The sequence below is a fragment of the Lepisma saccharinum genome, chromosome 16 (assembly GCF_977018435.1).
Source record: "Lepisma saccharinum chromosome 16, izLepSacc3.1, whole genome shotgun sequence".
NCBI lineage: Eukaryota > Metazoa > Arthropoda > Insecta > Zygentoma > Lepismatidae > Lepisma > Lepisma saccharinum.
In genome coordinates this window covers 6,868,675-6,881,034 of record NC_139244.1, presented here as the reverse complement: position 1 = coordinate 6,881,034, position 12,360 = coordinate 6,868,675, and the positions used below count along the sequence as shown (strand labels likewise).

The 12,360-nt window shown below is 37.0% G+C and overlaps 1 protein-coding gene across 3 annotated transcripts in view; it reads left to right on the top strand.

The window, feature by feature from the left end:
* The window catches only part of FIG4 (polyphosphoinositide phosphatase FIG4), a 66,161-nt gene that overhangs the window by 20,295 nt on the left and 33,506 nt on the right, over positions 1-12,360 (top strand). For all 3 annotated transcript variants that reach the window (XM_083137634.1, XM_083137633.1, XM_083137635.1), the window contains 4 exons: positions 2,206-2,404; positions 4,491-4,689; positions 6,397-6,640; positions 8,375-8,600. In XM_083137634.1, coding sequence (XP_082993760.1) covers positions 2,206-2,404; positions 4,491-4,689; positions 6,397-6,640; positions 8,375-8,600 — 868 coding nt within the window. The remainder of the gene's footprint in view (positions 1-2,205; positions 2,405-4,490; positions 4,690-6,396; positions 6,641-8,374; positions 8,601-12,360) is intronic.

Here is a 12,360-nt window from a genome sequence, read left to right as displayed (position 1 = left end):
TTTATCTTCATATTTTATACATTAATTTGGTAACAATATTTCCTATTTGACAAAAAATAGATAAAAATGTTGATCTCAATCTGAACCTGATTCATGTTGGTGAGAAGACATTGACGAAGTTGTCTAGGATTCCAAGGCATCTGCGCCGGAAGCTGAATCTATTTCCAGTTTTTAGAAGTTTCTAGGAATATCCACAATCTAACAATTAGACAAATCTATTGGGACAGCATGCAAGTGCAACAGGTAGTGATTAGTGGTAACAAGAGGGAATGAGATATACGCTAAGATGCAGTGTTTTATGGACAGGATCTTCGTATTGAGACTGTGCTAGTGTCTTGGATGATAATAGGGACATTGTATTTCATAGTGCGTGTTGATAGTGATAAGCCCTTAATAAACCTTTAGACTCAGAAAGGAACATCACATGGCCTACAGGCTACTCATGACTGGAGACGGTTGAGGACTGACGTTGTGTTGGTCTCCTTGTGACTGCTTTTTTTCTTAGAATTTCTGCCTATTTGATTGAGCTATTTACTGCAATGTTTGGAAACATGAGTACCATGCGAATGCTCTTTCAACCTTCCCTTTATCTGTGAGGAATAGGCAACCTCTTATGTTTCATTTTTGAAAAGAGGACCTCATCCTCCTCATCATCGTTCGCTAAAAGTTGCAGAAAAGCAATGTAAAAATAACAAAATGCATAACACACACATTTCTTTTAGCATACCTAGTTCAATAATATGTTGCGTAAAATTCTCTATCTCTCTCTCTCTCCCTCCCTCTCTCTCCCTTCTCCTTTCTACCCCCCACAGAGAGAGAGGGAGAGAGAGAGAGATTTCTGATTTCTTCTTTTCTTTGTGTAACTGTGTATTAAAATGGCTGGTATGTTAGAACCTTATACAGATGGTGTGGTGTGTTTTGACCTTTCTGTGTACTGTGCATGGCATTAGAAAATTAAATTATTATTATTATTAAGAGAGTAGAAGAATAACTAATTTTGTACATAATTCCTGTCCGTGATGATTGATAGTAATTATTTTACAAGAAATATTTCTTCTAACGTACTGCAATATAGAACAAAAACAAATCTAATTTTACTGTAAACCGAGACAACAAAGGTCATGTGCATATCAAGATTTTTTTTTTCTAATGGAGCCAATGAACATTTTTTCCAAGAGGGTAATGCTTCATGCTGAATTATTTAAAAATAAAATAGCATTTGTTTTACTTTGCATGTAACAAAACACATTGACCACAATTAAATTTTCACCACTGTTTATCAGAGAGTGGGGGTGTATTGAATTATGCTGTGCTGCATTAGGCTTTTATAACTGCTCACCCCAAGAGGTATTTTTGCCAATCCATGACACTTCAAAAAGTAAAATTAGTCAAAATACTATTTAAACAGCATTAAACTTAAGCTTTAGCTTAGTGCGGGACACTAAATAGTTACTAATTTGATAGTGACATGTCCTTGAATGGCTTTAAGAATACAGATTAACAAAGAGAAAAGGAAAGGGTGGTGAAAGTTGTCTTTTTACATTAAGACTTACATTGGCTTGACCACATTCCTTAATAAATTTGTAATTTTCACAAATAAATTTGGTTATTATTAAAATTTATGAGTTGAGGAGGTTCTTTTCTCCTTTGATATTAGGTGAGTAATATGGTATTAAATGGAGTTAATTAATGAGGTATTCACATAGGTCACACCCGTAACTTTTTCAAAAATTTAATAACAGTAAAAATAAAAATGTTTTCACTGGAATAAAAGACTTGAGATAAAAGGCTACAATCTACATTTCTCCCCAAAAAATATGATGGATAAAAAATTTGTAAGAATTCAGAGTTTTTTCAAGTTGTCTGGTGGTAGGTGAAGCTTTTACCGCCGTTTGAGTCACATCCGGAACTCCCGTTATTCTTGATTTGCCCCCAAACAATGTTGTTCACAGAGCTCACTCTCCAGGACAATAACAATGTCATCATTCTGAATACTGTAATTATGGTATGGATGAGCTCAATGTCTTTGTTAACAAAATATTTAGATTTGAAATGTGTGATTGTCACATCCGGAACTCATGGATTGGCCCATTTAAAGTATTGTTATTATTTTTAAATTGATTCTCTTTTTTAAAAAATAATATTATGCATAGAGAAAAACATGGCTCAAAACAAACTACTGCAGTTTCTTTTTGTACAATCTAGGGAGACGTGGCTAATGAAGTAGAGACGGAACAGGTGGTGCATGACTCGGGAGTGTCCTCATTGATAAAAGGCCACTTCACTTCCTTTGTCCAGCTCAGGGGGTCCATTCCATCCCACTGGAGCCAAGACATCAGTGGCAAAATTGTCGCAAAACCTGCCATTAGCTTTGATCTCAGCGATCCTTATGTTGAAACAGCTGGTGAGTACTTTGTGTAGCTTTTATTCGACTTTCAAATTGAGATCACACTAAATTTAACAAAAATACAGTTATACAATGGAATTTGTCAATAGTGTTACGTTGTTGAAACAAAACAACTTAACTGTGAAACAAGCAATTTGTTTTTATCACTATTTTTAACGAAGTAAAGTAAAGTGCTCCCCTGTGCTTTGCACCTTGCTATGAAGTCGTATAGGAGGGTGTGGAGTTAGGGCCTCACACTTTCTTGATCATGGCTGAAGGTGGGGGTGATGTGGTCAGCATCACAACCCTGGCTGTCTATTTTAAATGAAGATGTCATCAAATTTTAATTATGGATCACAAATATCATCAGGTAATCCTCTTCTCTACAAAGATTCTTGATCTCTTCTGTAGGATTAAGTTTCAAGGGTGGTGGCTTACCCCTTTTGTGAAAAAGATAACTATATTAAGTCTATATTGCCATTTTCGTTTGTTAATTTCTTCCAGTGTTCTGCAATGATCGAAGCCTCCCACACATTTAAATCTATGTCTGCTGTTACTCTTTCTAAAACTGTTCTCTTTTTAATCATATGCTTCTCCTCGATGATGTGAGCTGACAAACCTGTTCTTTGGTCCAAATCTGTGATGTCTAAATCATGTTTGTGCCATCTTATTCCCATTTTTCTTGATGTTTGGCCTACATAATCTTTTGAACATGAACAAATTAAATAATATATTTCTGTAGAGCCCCCATCTGGCATTGGCTTTCTCATTGTATATTCATTAACACATTCGGGTCTGGCTTCATAATACAGCATTTTTACCTCTGGTCTGCAGTTTTTGGTTGTTTTTCAAAAAATCATAGAAAAAATATTTTAAATTTGTTTTTATTTACCACATATTTCTCAAATCTACAAAACTTCCTCGTGTCAATGAACAAAAATTTTTTAAATTTTGTTTTCATTTTCAGACATTTTTGAATATTTTTTCAGCAGTGTTTTAATACCATTAAGCCTTGTTTCCATGATTATGAAAAACTAAATATGCTGACCAAGGCAGTAAGTTATGTCATTAAAAACATAAACTAAACGTAACGTTTCAACCTTCTAGCAAGGTCTTCGATAGATACAGAGTCTGAAGAATTCCTTGCTAGAAGGTTGAAACGTTACGTTTAGTTTATGTTTTTAGTAAAATAAATTACTGCCTTGGTCAGCATATTTAGTTTTTCATCAGCAATCAACATCATTCAATCGGCAAAGCGATTGCATACCACAGGATGGGCTATGCCCGTCGTTCGTCCACATTGACTTTAAGTGCACTGCGGGCTATGCCCGTCGTGAGGCCCCAATGTGTTAAATGTACATTCCAAATTTCGTGGTGACTTAAAAGTAATTTTGAAGTTAAATTCTTGAAAACGTTTTGCAATTTTGTGTGAAAACTCCTTCTGGAATGGAATACAGACAACTTTCTCGTGCTTGTCCATTTTTCCTGTCTCCTTTAATTTTCTTGTTAACCGTTTTGATTATTCTATTTGTGTTAAAGCCATTTTAGAGTTTATTTACCAACACAAGACACACTCAAGTCTGAATTTTCCTATGAGTTGTGCAAAATCATGGAAAAATTGACAATGTGCTGTAAAAATTTGAGAAGCAAAAATGGACTTCTTTACACAGAAGTGAACCTAATACTGTACTCTGATTACAATATAAATGTTATTTTCCTGTAGTTTACGGTTATTACAAGCATAAGAAAACAGTTTTTCGTTGTGACGTTTCAGGAGAACACACGCTTCGTTCATCAGACATTTATTTTCATTTTGACTAAAGATACAGTTATAACAATGGTTAGCAATCTTTTAAACCTTTTTTTTTTTTTGTGCTGTTAGAAAATAAATTTTTATTTCGTGTAATAAGTGTAAATTTTAATTGAAATTTAGGATTATATTCACCATTTTAACAACAAAATACTATTTGATGCCTTGCTTTTGATCCCGCAGTGTGCCAGTCTTTGCACCAAACTAGTGATCTTTTATTTGCCATAAATATGTGGCCGTAGCAATTAGCATAATTTAACAGCACCAATGTACAGTTTGCTTCTTCATTTCCAGGTGAGCACTTCAACCAGTTGCTGAGAAGATACGGGTCGCCTATCATCATCCTAAACTTGGTGAAGAAGAGGGAGAAGAAGAAGCACGAGAGCATGCTGAGTGAGGACTTCATGACGGCTGTCGAGTACCTCAACCAGTTTCTACCCCCGGAGCACCAGATACAGTACATCTCCTTCGACATGGCTAGAATGAACAAAACGTAAGTACGTTAATGTACATTGTTTAGGACAGACACCAGCAGTGCTATTTTTACCTGCAAATACTATCTAAATCTGATATCGGACAGTTGACATGACAACTGAATAGTAGAAATACAGCAAAACGTCTCAATAACAGACAGGCCTGGGGGAAAAATAAATGTCCGTTATTAAGAAGTGTTCGCTATTCAAAAAAATGTGTAGGATGTTATGCAATAAGATAAACATATTACAGTTCATACGTGCGTTTCTGCGACATCATAGCAGAAGTGACGCACACTTCTCAAGATAACGACAAAGAATACTGTCTACTGTCTGCACTTTTAAAAAGAAATACATTCGGTGTAACATGAAACAATGCACGCTTGTTCGTAATACTGGCCATTGTTGTGTCGAATTTCAAGAATTGCGATAGTTTTCTTTCAGGCTGTCCGTTATTAAGAAGTTTTAGTTGCTTTAGGAGGTAGTTTTCAGTGTCCGCGTCCGTTATGAATGTCCGTTATTGAAAAGTAATATTGCCATTAAACCCCATGTATTTCTGCCGGGGAATTTAAAAATGTCCGTAATTTAGAGGTGTCCGCTATTCAGAGGTGACCATTAGGAGAAGTTTAACTGAAATAGCAATTATTTTATTTTCATTACCATCTTATATTTGGGAAAGAGACCCTTCTACTCAACCCACCAGATGATTGGTTATCCAGTGCAACTGTCGTTCTTCATTTTTTAAATTTCATGCAGTTAATATACTGGAATTGTAGCTTGCTGATGTATCGATATTGGCCGATATCAGTGGTAATGTTATCAGAAAGTGTTTGGTTGGATTTTATTTACAAATACTGGCATTCCGTTCTCTTGATAATTTACAGGGTCCACAAAAATGCCTTATGACACTTGTGCAGAATGTAATTATCTTGAAAGTTATGCAACATTTGAGGTTTCCATTTTTTTTAATCAATAGTAGCCCCGTGCGGAGGCTTGAAGATCTTGCACGTTTAGCATTCAGCGGGTGGAAGTTGACGTCACGTCTTACAGAGTGAAAGCATCCGACCAATCAGACGGCTTACAGCCATCTTGCAGCTGGAGCAAGTTAAGGAAAAGTTGATATATGTGGTTTGGGATAATGTTATTGCGGGGATGGCTATAGTTATACTTGGTGATGTCTGACAACATTCTTTGTACTCAAGATAAATAAATGATAATTTTTGAATATTTTAAAGCAAAACTCTGGTAATTTGATGCTTATAATTAGAGAGAAATAAATACTCATCCACTAATAATATTATTCAACTTTTAATTGTTAGAATTTTCAAGCTTCAAGATCGGTGGGAATCAGTAAGACTATGAGTGTCGGTTTGAAGTAATGTAGGCTTAGCCCTTGCTGAAGTGTATAGTAATTATGTTATTAACTTTTATATTTTGCCCAAGAAAAATCTTTAAAAGTTATTGAGATATTTTAGTCATCAGAATGTAATTTTTGGACATTTGAAGACTCATGAAGCCATTTATACCTTGGATTGAGTAGTAAAAGATGAAGTACTCACTTCATTCCTGCATTTTACACTCAATTTTTTGATCTATTGCTTTTTTTCCTGCTTGAATACGAATTAATTGAACTTTGTCTCTGTTGTTTTAAAGATTATTTAACTGCCACATGACACCCTTGTCCTGAGGACACAGTATATCGATTTTGGTGTTCTTTATATTTGCAGGAAAGAAGCGAACGTGATGGCCCGGCTGGGAGACATTGCCCACAGTGTGGTGAGCAAGACAGGAATTTTCCACAACCAGAGGCCGTACTTCAGCCATCGCCCGGAAGTGTCTGTGGGGAAGCCTGCGGGGGAGGGGCAAGAGGGCTGCATCCAGACGGGAGTCATCAGGGTCAACTGCGTGGACTGCTTGGATAGAACCAACACTGCTCAGTTTGCCCTTGGGAAATGTGCTCTAGGATTCCAGGTGAGGTGGAGGAAATCATGGAAAGAATTTGCTTGCAGTTTTTCACACACACACATATTCCTATCTTTCCATAAATAAACTTCAACTTGTTAAAAAATTGTGTCATTTTTTTTTATTATCTTTACTAGGAGTGCACCTAAGCTACGGTGGTCTTGTCAGTAGGGCATCTGACTGCCATGCGGGAGACCCAGGTTCGATTCCTAGTGTGGGTGATGTAAGGTTGGAATTTTCCCTGCCTTGTCCCCACATAAAATGGCTCTGTGGCTCACCCAGCCTCAAATGATTGGATACCTGGGGTGGTAAAGGTGGCCAGAGCATGGTGCTGATCATACCACCTCAAAAAAATGTCCGAGATTGAGAATGTGTGGGGCCCCGCACCCTGTAAATGTGCCATCATGGCACAGTGCTTCATGCATGGGGAACTTCACGGTGGACCAGTATGAAATTTTGGCTTATGTAGATAAACTTAATGCAGGAAATGCATGTTACTTTTCTCTTCATAAACTTTTGTCGTCTCGTTTAATATCTAAGAAACTAAAAGTTAAAAAATAGAAAACGGTAATTTTGCCTGTACTTTTATATGGATGCGAAACGTGGTCCCTTACATTGAAAAAGGAACATAAATTGAGAGTATTTGAAAATAAGATCCTTAGGAAAATCTTTGGACCTAAAAGGGATGAGGAGACAACAGGTGAGTGGAGAAGGTTACATAATTTAGAAGTAAATAATTTGTATTCATGTCCAGATATTATTAGAATGATTAAATCAAGAAAACTTAGGTGGGCAGGCCACGTGGCACGAATGGGAGAGGAAAGAAGGGTTTACAGGATTCTTGTTGGAAAACCTGATGGTAAGAGACCTGTAGGAAGGCCAAGACGAAGATGGAGGGATAACGTTGAGATGGACCTAAAGGAAATCGGTAGGGATGGGAAAGAGTATATAGAACTTGCTCAGGATAGGGACAGATGGAAGGCCTGTGTTGCTGCAGCCACGAAACTTCAGGTTTAAAAAGGCTAGAGAGTTAGTTAGTTAGTTAGTAGATAAACTTCTGCTGACCTCTGTGGAAGAATGGTTAGCACAGTGTGCTATGAAGCTGGGGTCCTGGTTCAAATCACCACCTGTGCACGGGTGTTCTTTGTGAGTGCCACTTCATCAATTTCATCATGTCATCGCTCATCCTCATCTTTGTGAATAACGAAAAGTGGAAGAAAAGTGAAGTAAAATAAAGCAAATCAATCATTTATAATCGGTCCATTCCTACTAAATATGCAGTTTCTTTTTTGAAGAAAAAACCTATTACGTTTTCTGGTTAGGACCAAGCCCGTAGTAGAATTTTAATTTGTGGGAGGGGCTCATCCCTTATCAGCAGTCGCCATCTAAAGTAAAAAAAAGTGGGGGGAGTAGAAACCCTGAAGATTAATTTCTCAATATATGACAACTTATTATACATTATGTTTAATCTTGCTAATTAAGTAAATTAATTACCACTCTATGCAATTTAATTTATATATTTGTTGGATTTCAACAAGGGGGGGGGGAGGAGCTTCAGCTCCCTGGGCCCTGTTCCTGTCTACGTGCCTGGTTAGGAAATAGATCAAAGGCAAGAAATAGAACTTGCTTCCATGAAACATAAGTGTTATGCAAAATACAGAGTGAACACAATATATTTTGTTTGTTTGTTAATCATTAGACAGATGCATATATACTGAAATGTCACTACTCTTTTCTCCGTAGCTGTGTGCATTAGGCATCCTGGACTCTCCAAAGCTGGAATTTGATTCTGACTGTGTTCGAATGCTGGAGGAGATGTACGAGGACCACGGAGACACCCTGGCCCTGCAGTACGGTGGTTCGCAACTGGTGCACAGGATAACAACCTACAGGAAGACAGCTCCATGGACATCGCAGGGAAATGACATCATGCAAACTTTAAATCGATATTACAGCAACACCTTCTCAGGTTAGCATAAGATTTTTCTTGTTTTTATCTGTCTACATGCACTTGTGACATAAATAAATGCTGGATCACAGTAAGTCATTGAAGACTTAGGCTTACCAATCAGATTTAGACTGGATGAAGGCTTGGTTATTGTAAGTAGGGTCACATATTTATGGTGAATAAAAGATGAAGATTTTGGTACAAAAACTGGGCACATTTCAAGATCAAAAGCAGTATATAAAATGGCATTTCGGTGTTAAAATGGTGAATATAGTCCTAAATTTGATTTAAAAACAATACACATTACACAAAATAAACATTACCTTTCTAAGGTCACATTTATGTATTTACGAGAGTGTTAACTTCATTCCTGTGTAAAAGAGTCCATTTTCGCTTCTAAAATATTTACAGCAGAATTAATCAATTTTCGTGATTTGCATAACGAAGTAAAAAAAAAGTAAAGTGCTCCCCTGTGCTTAGCACCATGCCATGAAGGCATATAGGGGGTGTGGGGGTAACGCTCCACACTTTCTTGATCCGGTAGTGAGTGGGGGTGATGTGATCAGCATCACACCCCTGACTTCCTTTACCCCCCAGGGTTTTCCCCAGGTACCCATGTTATTTGATGCTGGGTGGACGGCGGGGACGCTTCCAACGTTAGAAAAGTTCCTGGATTTGAACCGGCCGGGGATCGAACCCGGGACCTTTAGCATGGTAGTCATACGCATTACCGACTGAGCCACCGTGGCCATCATAACTCTCAGGATAATTCAGACTTCGGAAAGTGTCACATCTGTAAAGAAACTCTAAATTTCATGTTTTAGAGTTTATTTCATATTTGCAGTTCATTTTGTAACAAAAACTTGGTAGGAAAATGAACCTCACACTATTAAAATACCTGAAAAATGAACATTACAGCATGTTGCTTCACATTTCATGTTTCTGTGAAATACAAAGTATGCATGACTGTCTTCAAGGTACATTTAATGTCCCTACACATGGGACCATTCAGTGACATATTTGTGGATTGTGTGTGTGGACTGTCTAATGTGCATTTCACGAACATATGCTGAATTCTATGGTAGGATATACCACTTGATGCTGAGGAGGAGCTTGACCAAGTGGCATGTTTGTCAAGTCACACACCTGCGTGTCGCTCTGTGAAATCAGCTTCAGAGAAACTCGCATACAGCCAATGCAGGTACTTGGTTGAGCCAAAGTACGCATTGAATTGTAGGTTTGCACTGTCCAGCAAGCGTGATTTATGCCAGCAGTGTTCTATCAAGAATCTGTGACTACCTAATTGAAGGACCACAGGTGGTGGTGCCACTATGACAAGCATTGTCCTATGGCTTTTATTTGAATCGTATTATGTGTATATGCTGGTAAACCTAAATAAATATATCACGTCCAAAGGTCGAATGCATCTAAAGTTAGAGTATTCACGAATTATGGAGTGTAATTGCTGTTAGGAAATATCTCGGTTGGTGGATTGCCGAAAAAGGACGCTAGATGGCACTAGTCATCATACTGAATTAAATCGTAAATTTTGGAGCTTCATCTCGCTTGATTAATAATCATAGAACATAATGAATTTCACTCTTACCTAAGCTTCTTACCAGCACATTTAGGCCTAACTTTCTTGAATCGTTCATTTGCCACAGAATTAACATAGAAGGCTTGGTGTCACCTTATGCACAGGGACATTTTGGCTTGATCGTGAATTTACCAGATACGGCAATTTGTACACGTAAAGTCTATATTGTAATTATACAGCGTGTTGCATAAGTCCATAGTTTTGCAGAAGAAAGCAATTAGGATTATTTTAGTCCAGATCATCTTAAGTTACTTCTTACATACATTTATGTAGCATGTAGCAGGGTAAATCTTTCACGAAAACTGTATGGTGAACTTTGATCAAACATGCTAAAGAAGGTACAAGGTCTGGGATGAGAGGAGAAAGAGGAAGGGGTAGCAAAAGATGTCGGAAAAAGTAGGTGTTTGGGACATTGTATCTGGAGAAACAAATCTTCGAATGATTTCGTTCACACGACGTTCGGACAGATGTGGTAATATGACTTTTAACCATGGTGTCAAGGCGAACGGTTGGACAAATATGTATTGATTGACGCATCAGTGCAACGATGAAAAAGGACAAAGGAAATCAGGTTTTCCTCAATGAAATCTTGCATGAACTCATGTCAACGTACATATGTGGTAGATCTGCCTATTTTGTGTTAAGTATCAAAAGCATGCTTGCGTGTGTTCCGTGTGTTATGAAGAAGTCAACGGATTGATCACATTGATCCTCGTGGTTGATTGACTATGGCGGGCGACGCCATTGCTTGAAAAAGGTTAGTTTTCTAATTAACCAAGCCCAATACTTGTTCAAAATCTTCTGGAAAGGTGTGATTTTGCATAATAGTTTGCGGATATAAAATGCATCTCAGTTTCGGTTCATGTATTAAATATCTTGTAGTTTCAAGGTAATGTCAAGGTCACATGACCGAATGTGGAAGGTTGTTGACAAGAAAAAATAAGCATAATTTTTACGAGTATAAAACTCGTTCAGGAAAAGGTGAAATATCAAAGGTTAGTGAGTGTAAAATACTTTGCAGTTTTAGCTCACGGCAATACATGTCTTGTAATTTCAAGGTTTTGTCAAAGTCACATGACTGAATGTGAGAAGGTTGTTAATAGGAATATACCAGTTTGATGTTTTAAATAAACGAGTATGGAACTCGTTCGTAACTCATTTTGTAAGTTCGACTATGCATATTGAAGGCAAGGTTACCTAATTTGTTAACAAGGGTTAATAGTTGAAGGAAATTCTAGCAAGTCATGAATCAGCTGTTCATGTCGAATAAAATTTCATTGTTTGATTGATATCAGGGGGGTATGTGTTTCAAGTTACTAGAGTTTGTCTATTGTGTAGAATTTCATTGATTAATAAACAAGTTAACTAGTCTCCATGTTCTATTTCAACCTGAGAACATATACTACAGGTATTCTATTGTTATTGCATGCATTAGCATATTAATAATTTTCCTTACAGAAGGGAGTTTTGTATGTGCTGGTCAAACACCCAAAGATATTAAATACATGCTTGTCAAATATTTTGAATTCGTAATATTGCATCCTTGATCACTTCATACTAGTAGTTTCTTAACATATTAAATATGTTAGTTCCAAAGTTTGCATTTAGGGGTTATGTAGTAACGTCCCTATGATAAAGTATACACAAAGAAAGGACGAATCTGAAAATAAATTTTAGTCCATGTTAGTAGTTGTATTGATGATAATATTGGCACAACAAATGAAGAGCCATAAGATTAAACAGCCCGATTTGGCTACACTTAAAACAATGTCAAGATGTCTATATGAATCAATCAGCCATGTGTGCACACAGTTAAATCTAAAGAATTTTGAGCCCTAGTGTACAAATGAAGAATCATACAGTGTACAAATGAAGAGCTCATATGATTAAACAGCCCGATTTGGCTACACTTAAAACAATGTCAAGATGTCTATATGAATCAATCGGCCATGTGTGCACACAGTTAAATCTAAAGAATTTTGAGCCCTAGTGTACAAATGAAGAAGCCTCAACAGACAGATTTGGCCAAGTGTGCAAAGGCTGAATCTCTCAGTTTGTTGTCTGTAAACTTGTCAAAAATATGCCCCTCTTGATATTGTTTTTGCTACACCTAAAACTAAACCAAAAGTACTCATATCCTCATACTCTTAACAACTTACAGATCTAATTCAATACAGAATTATC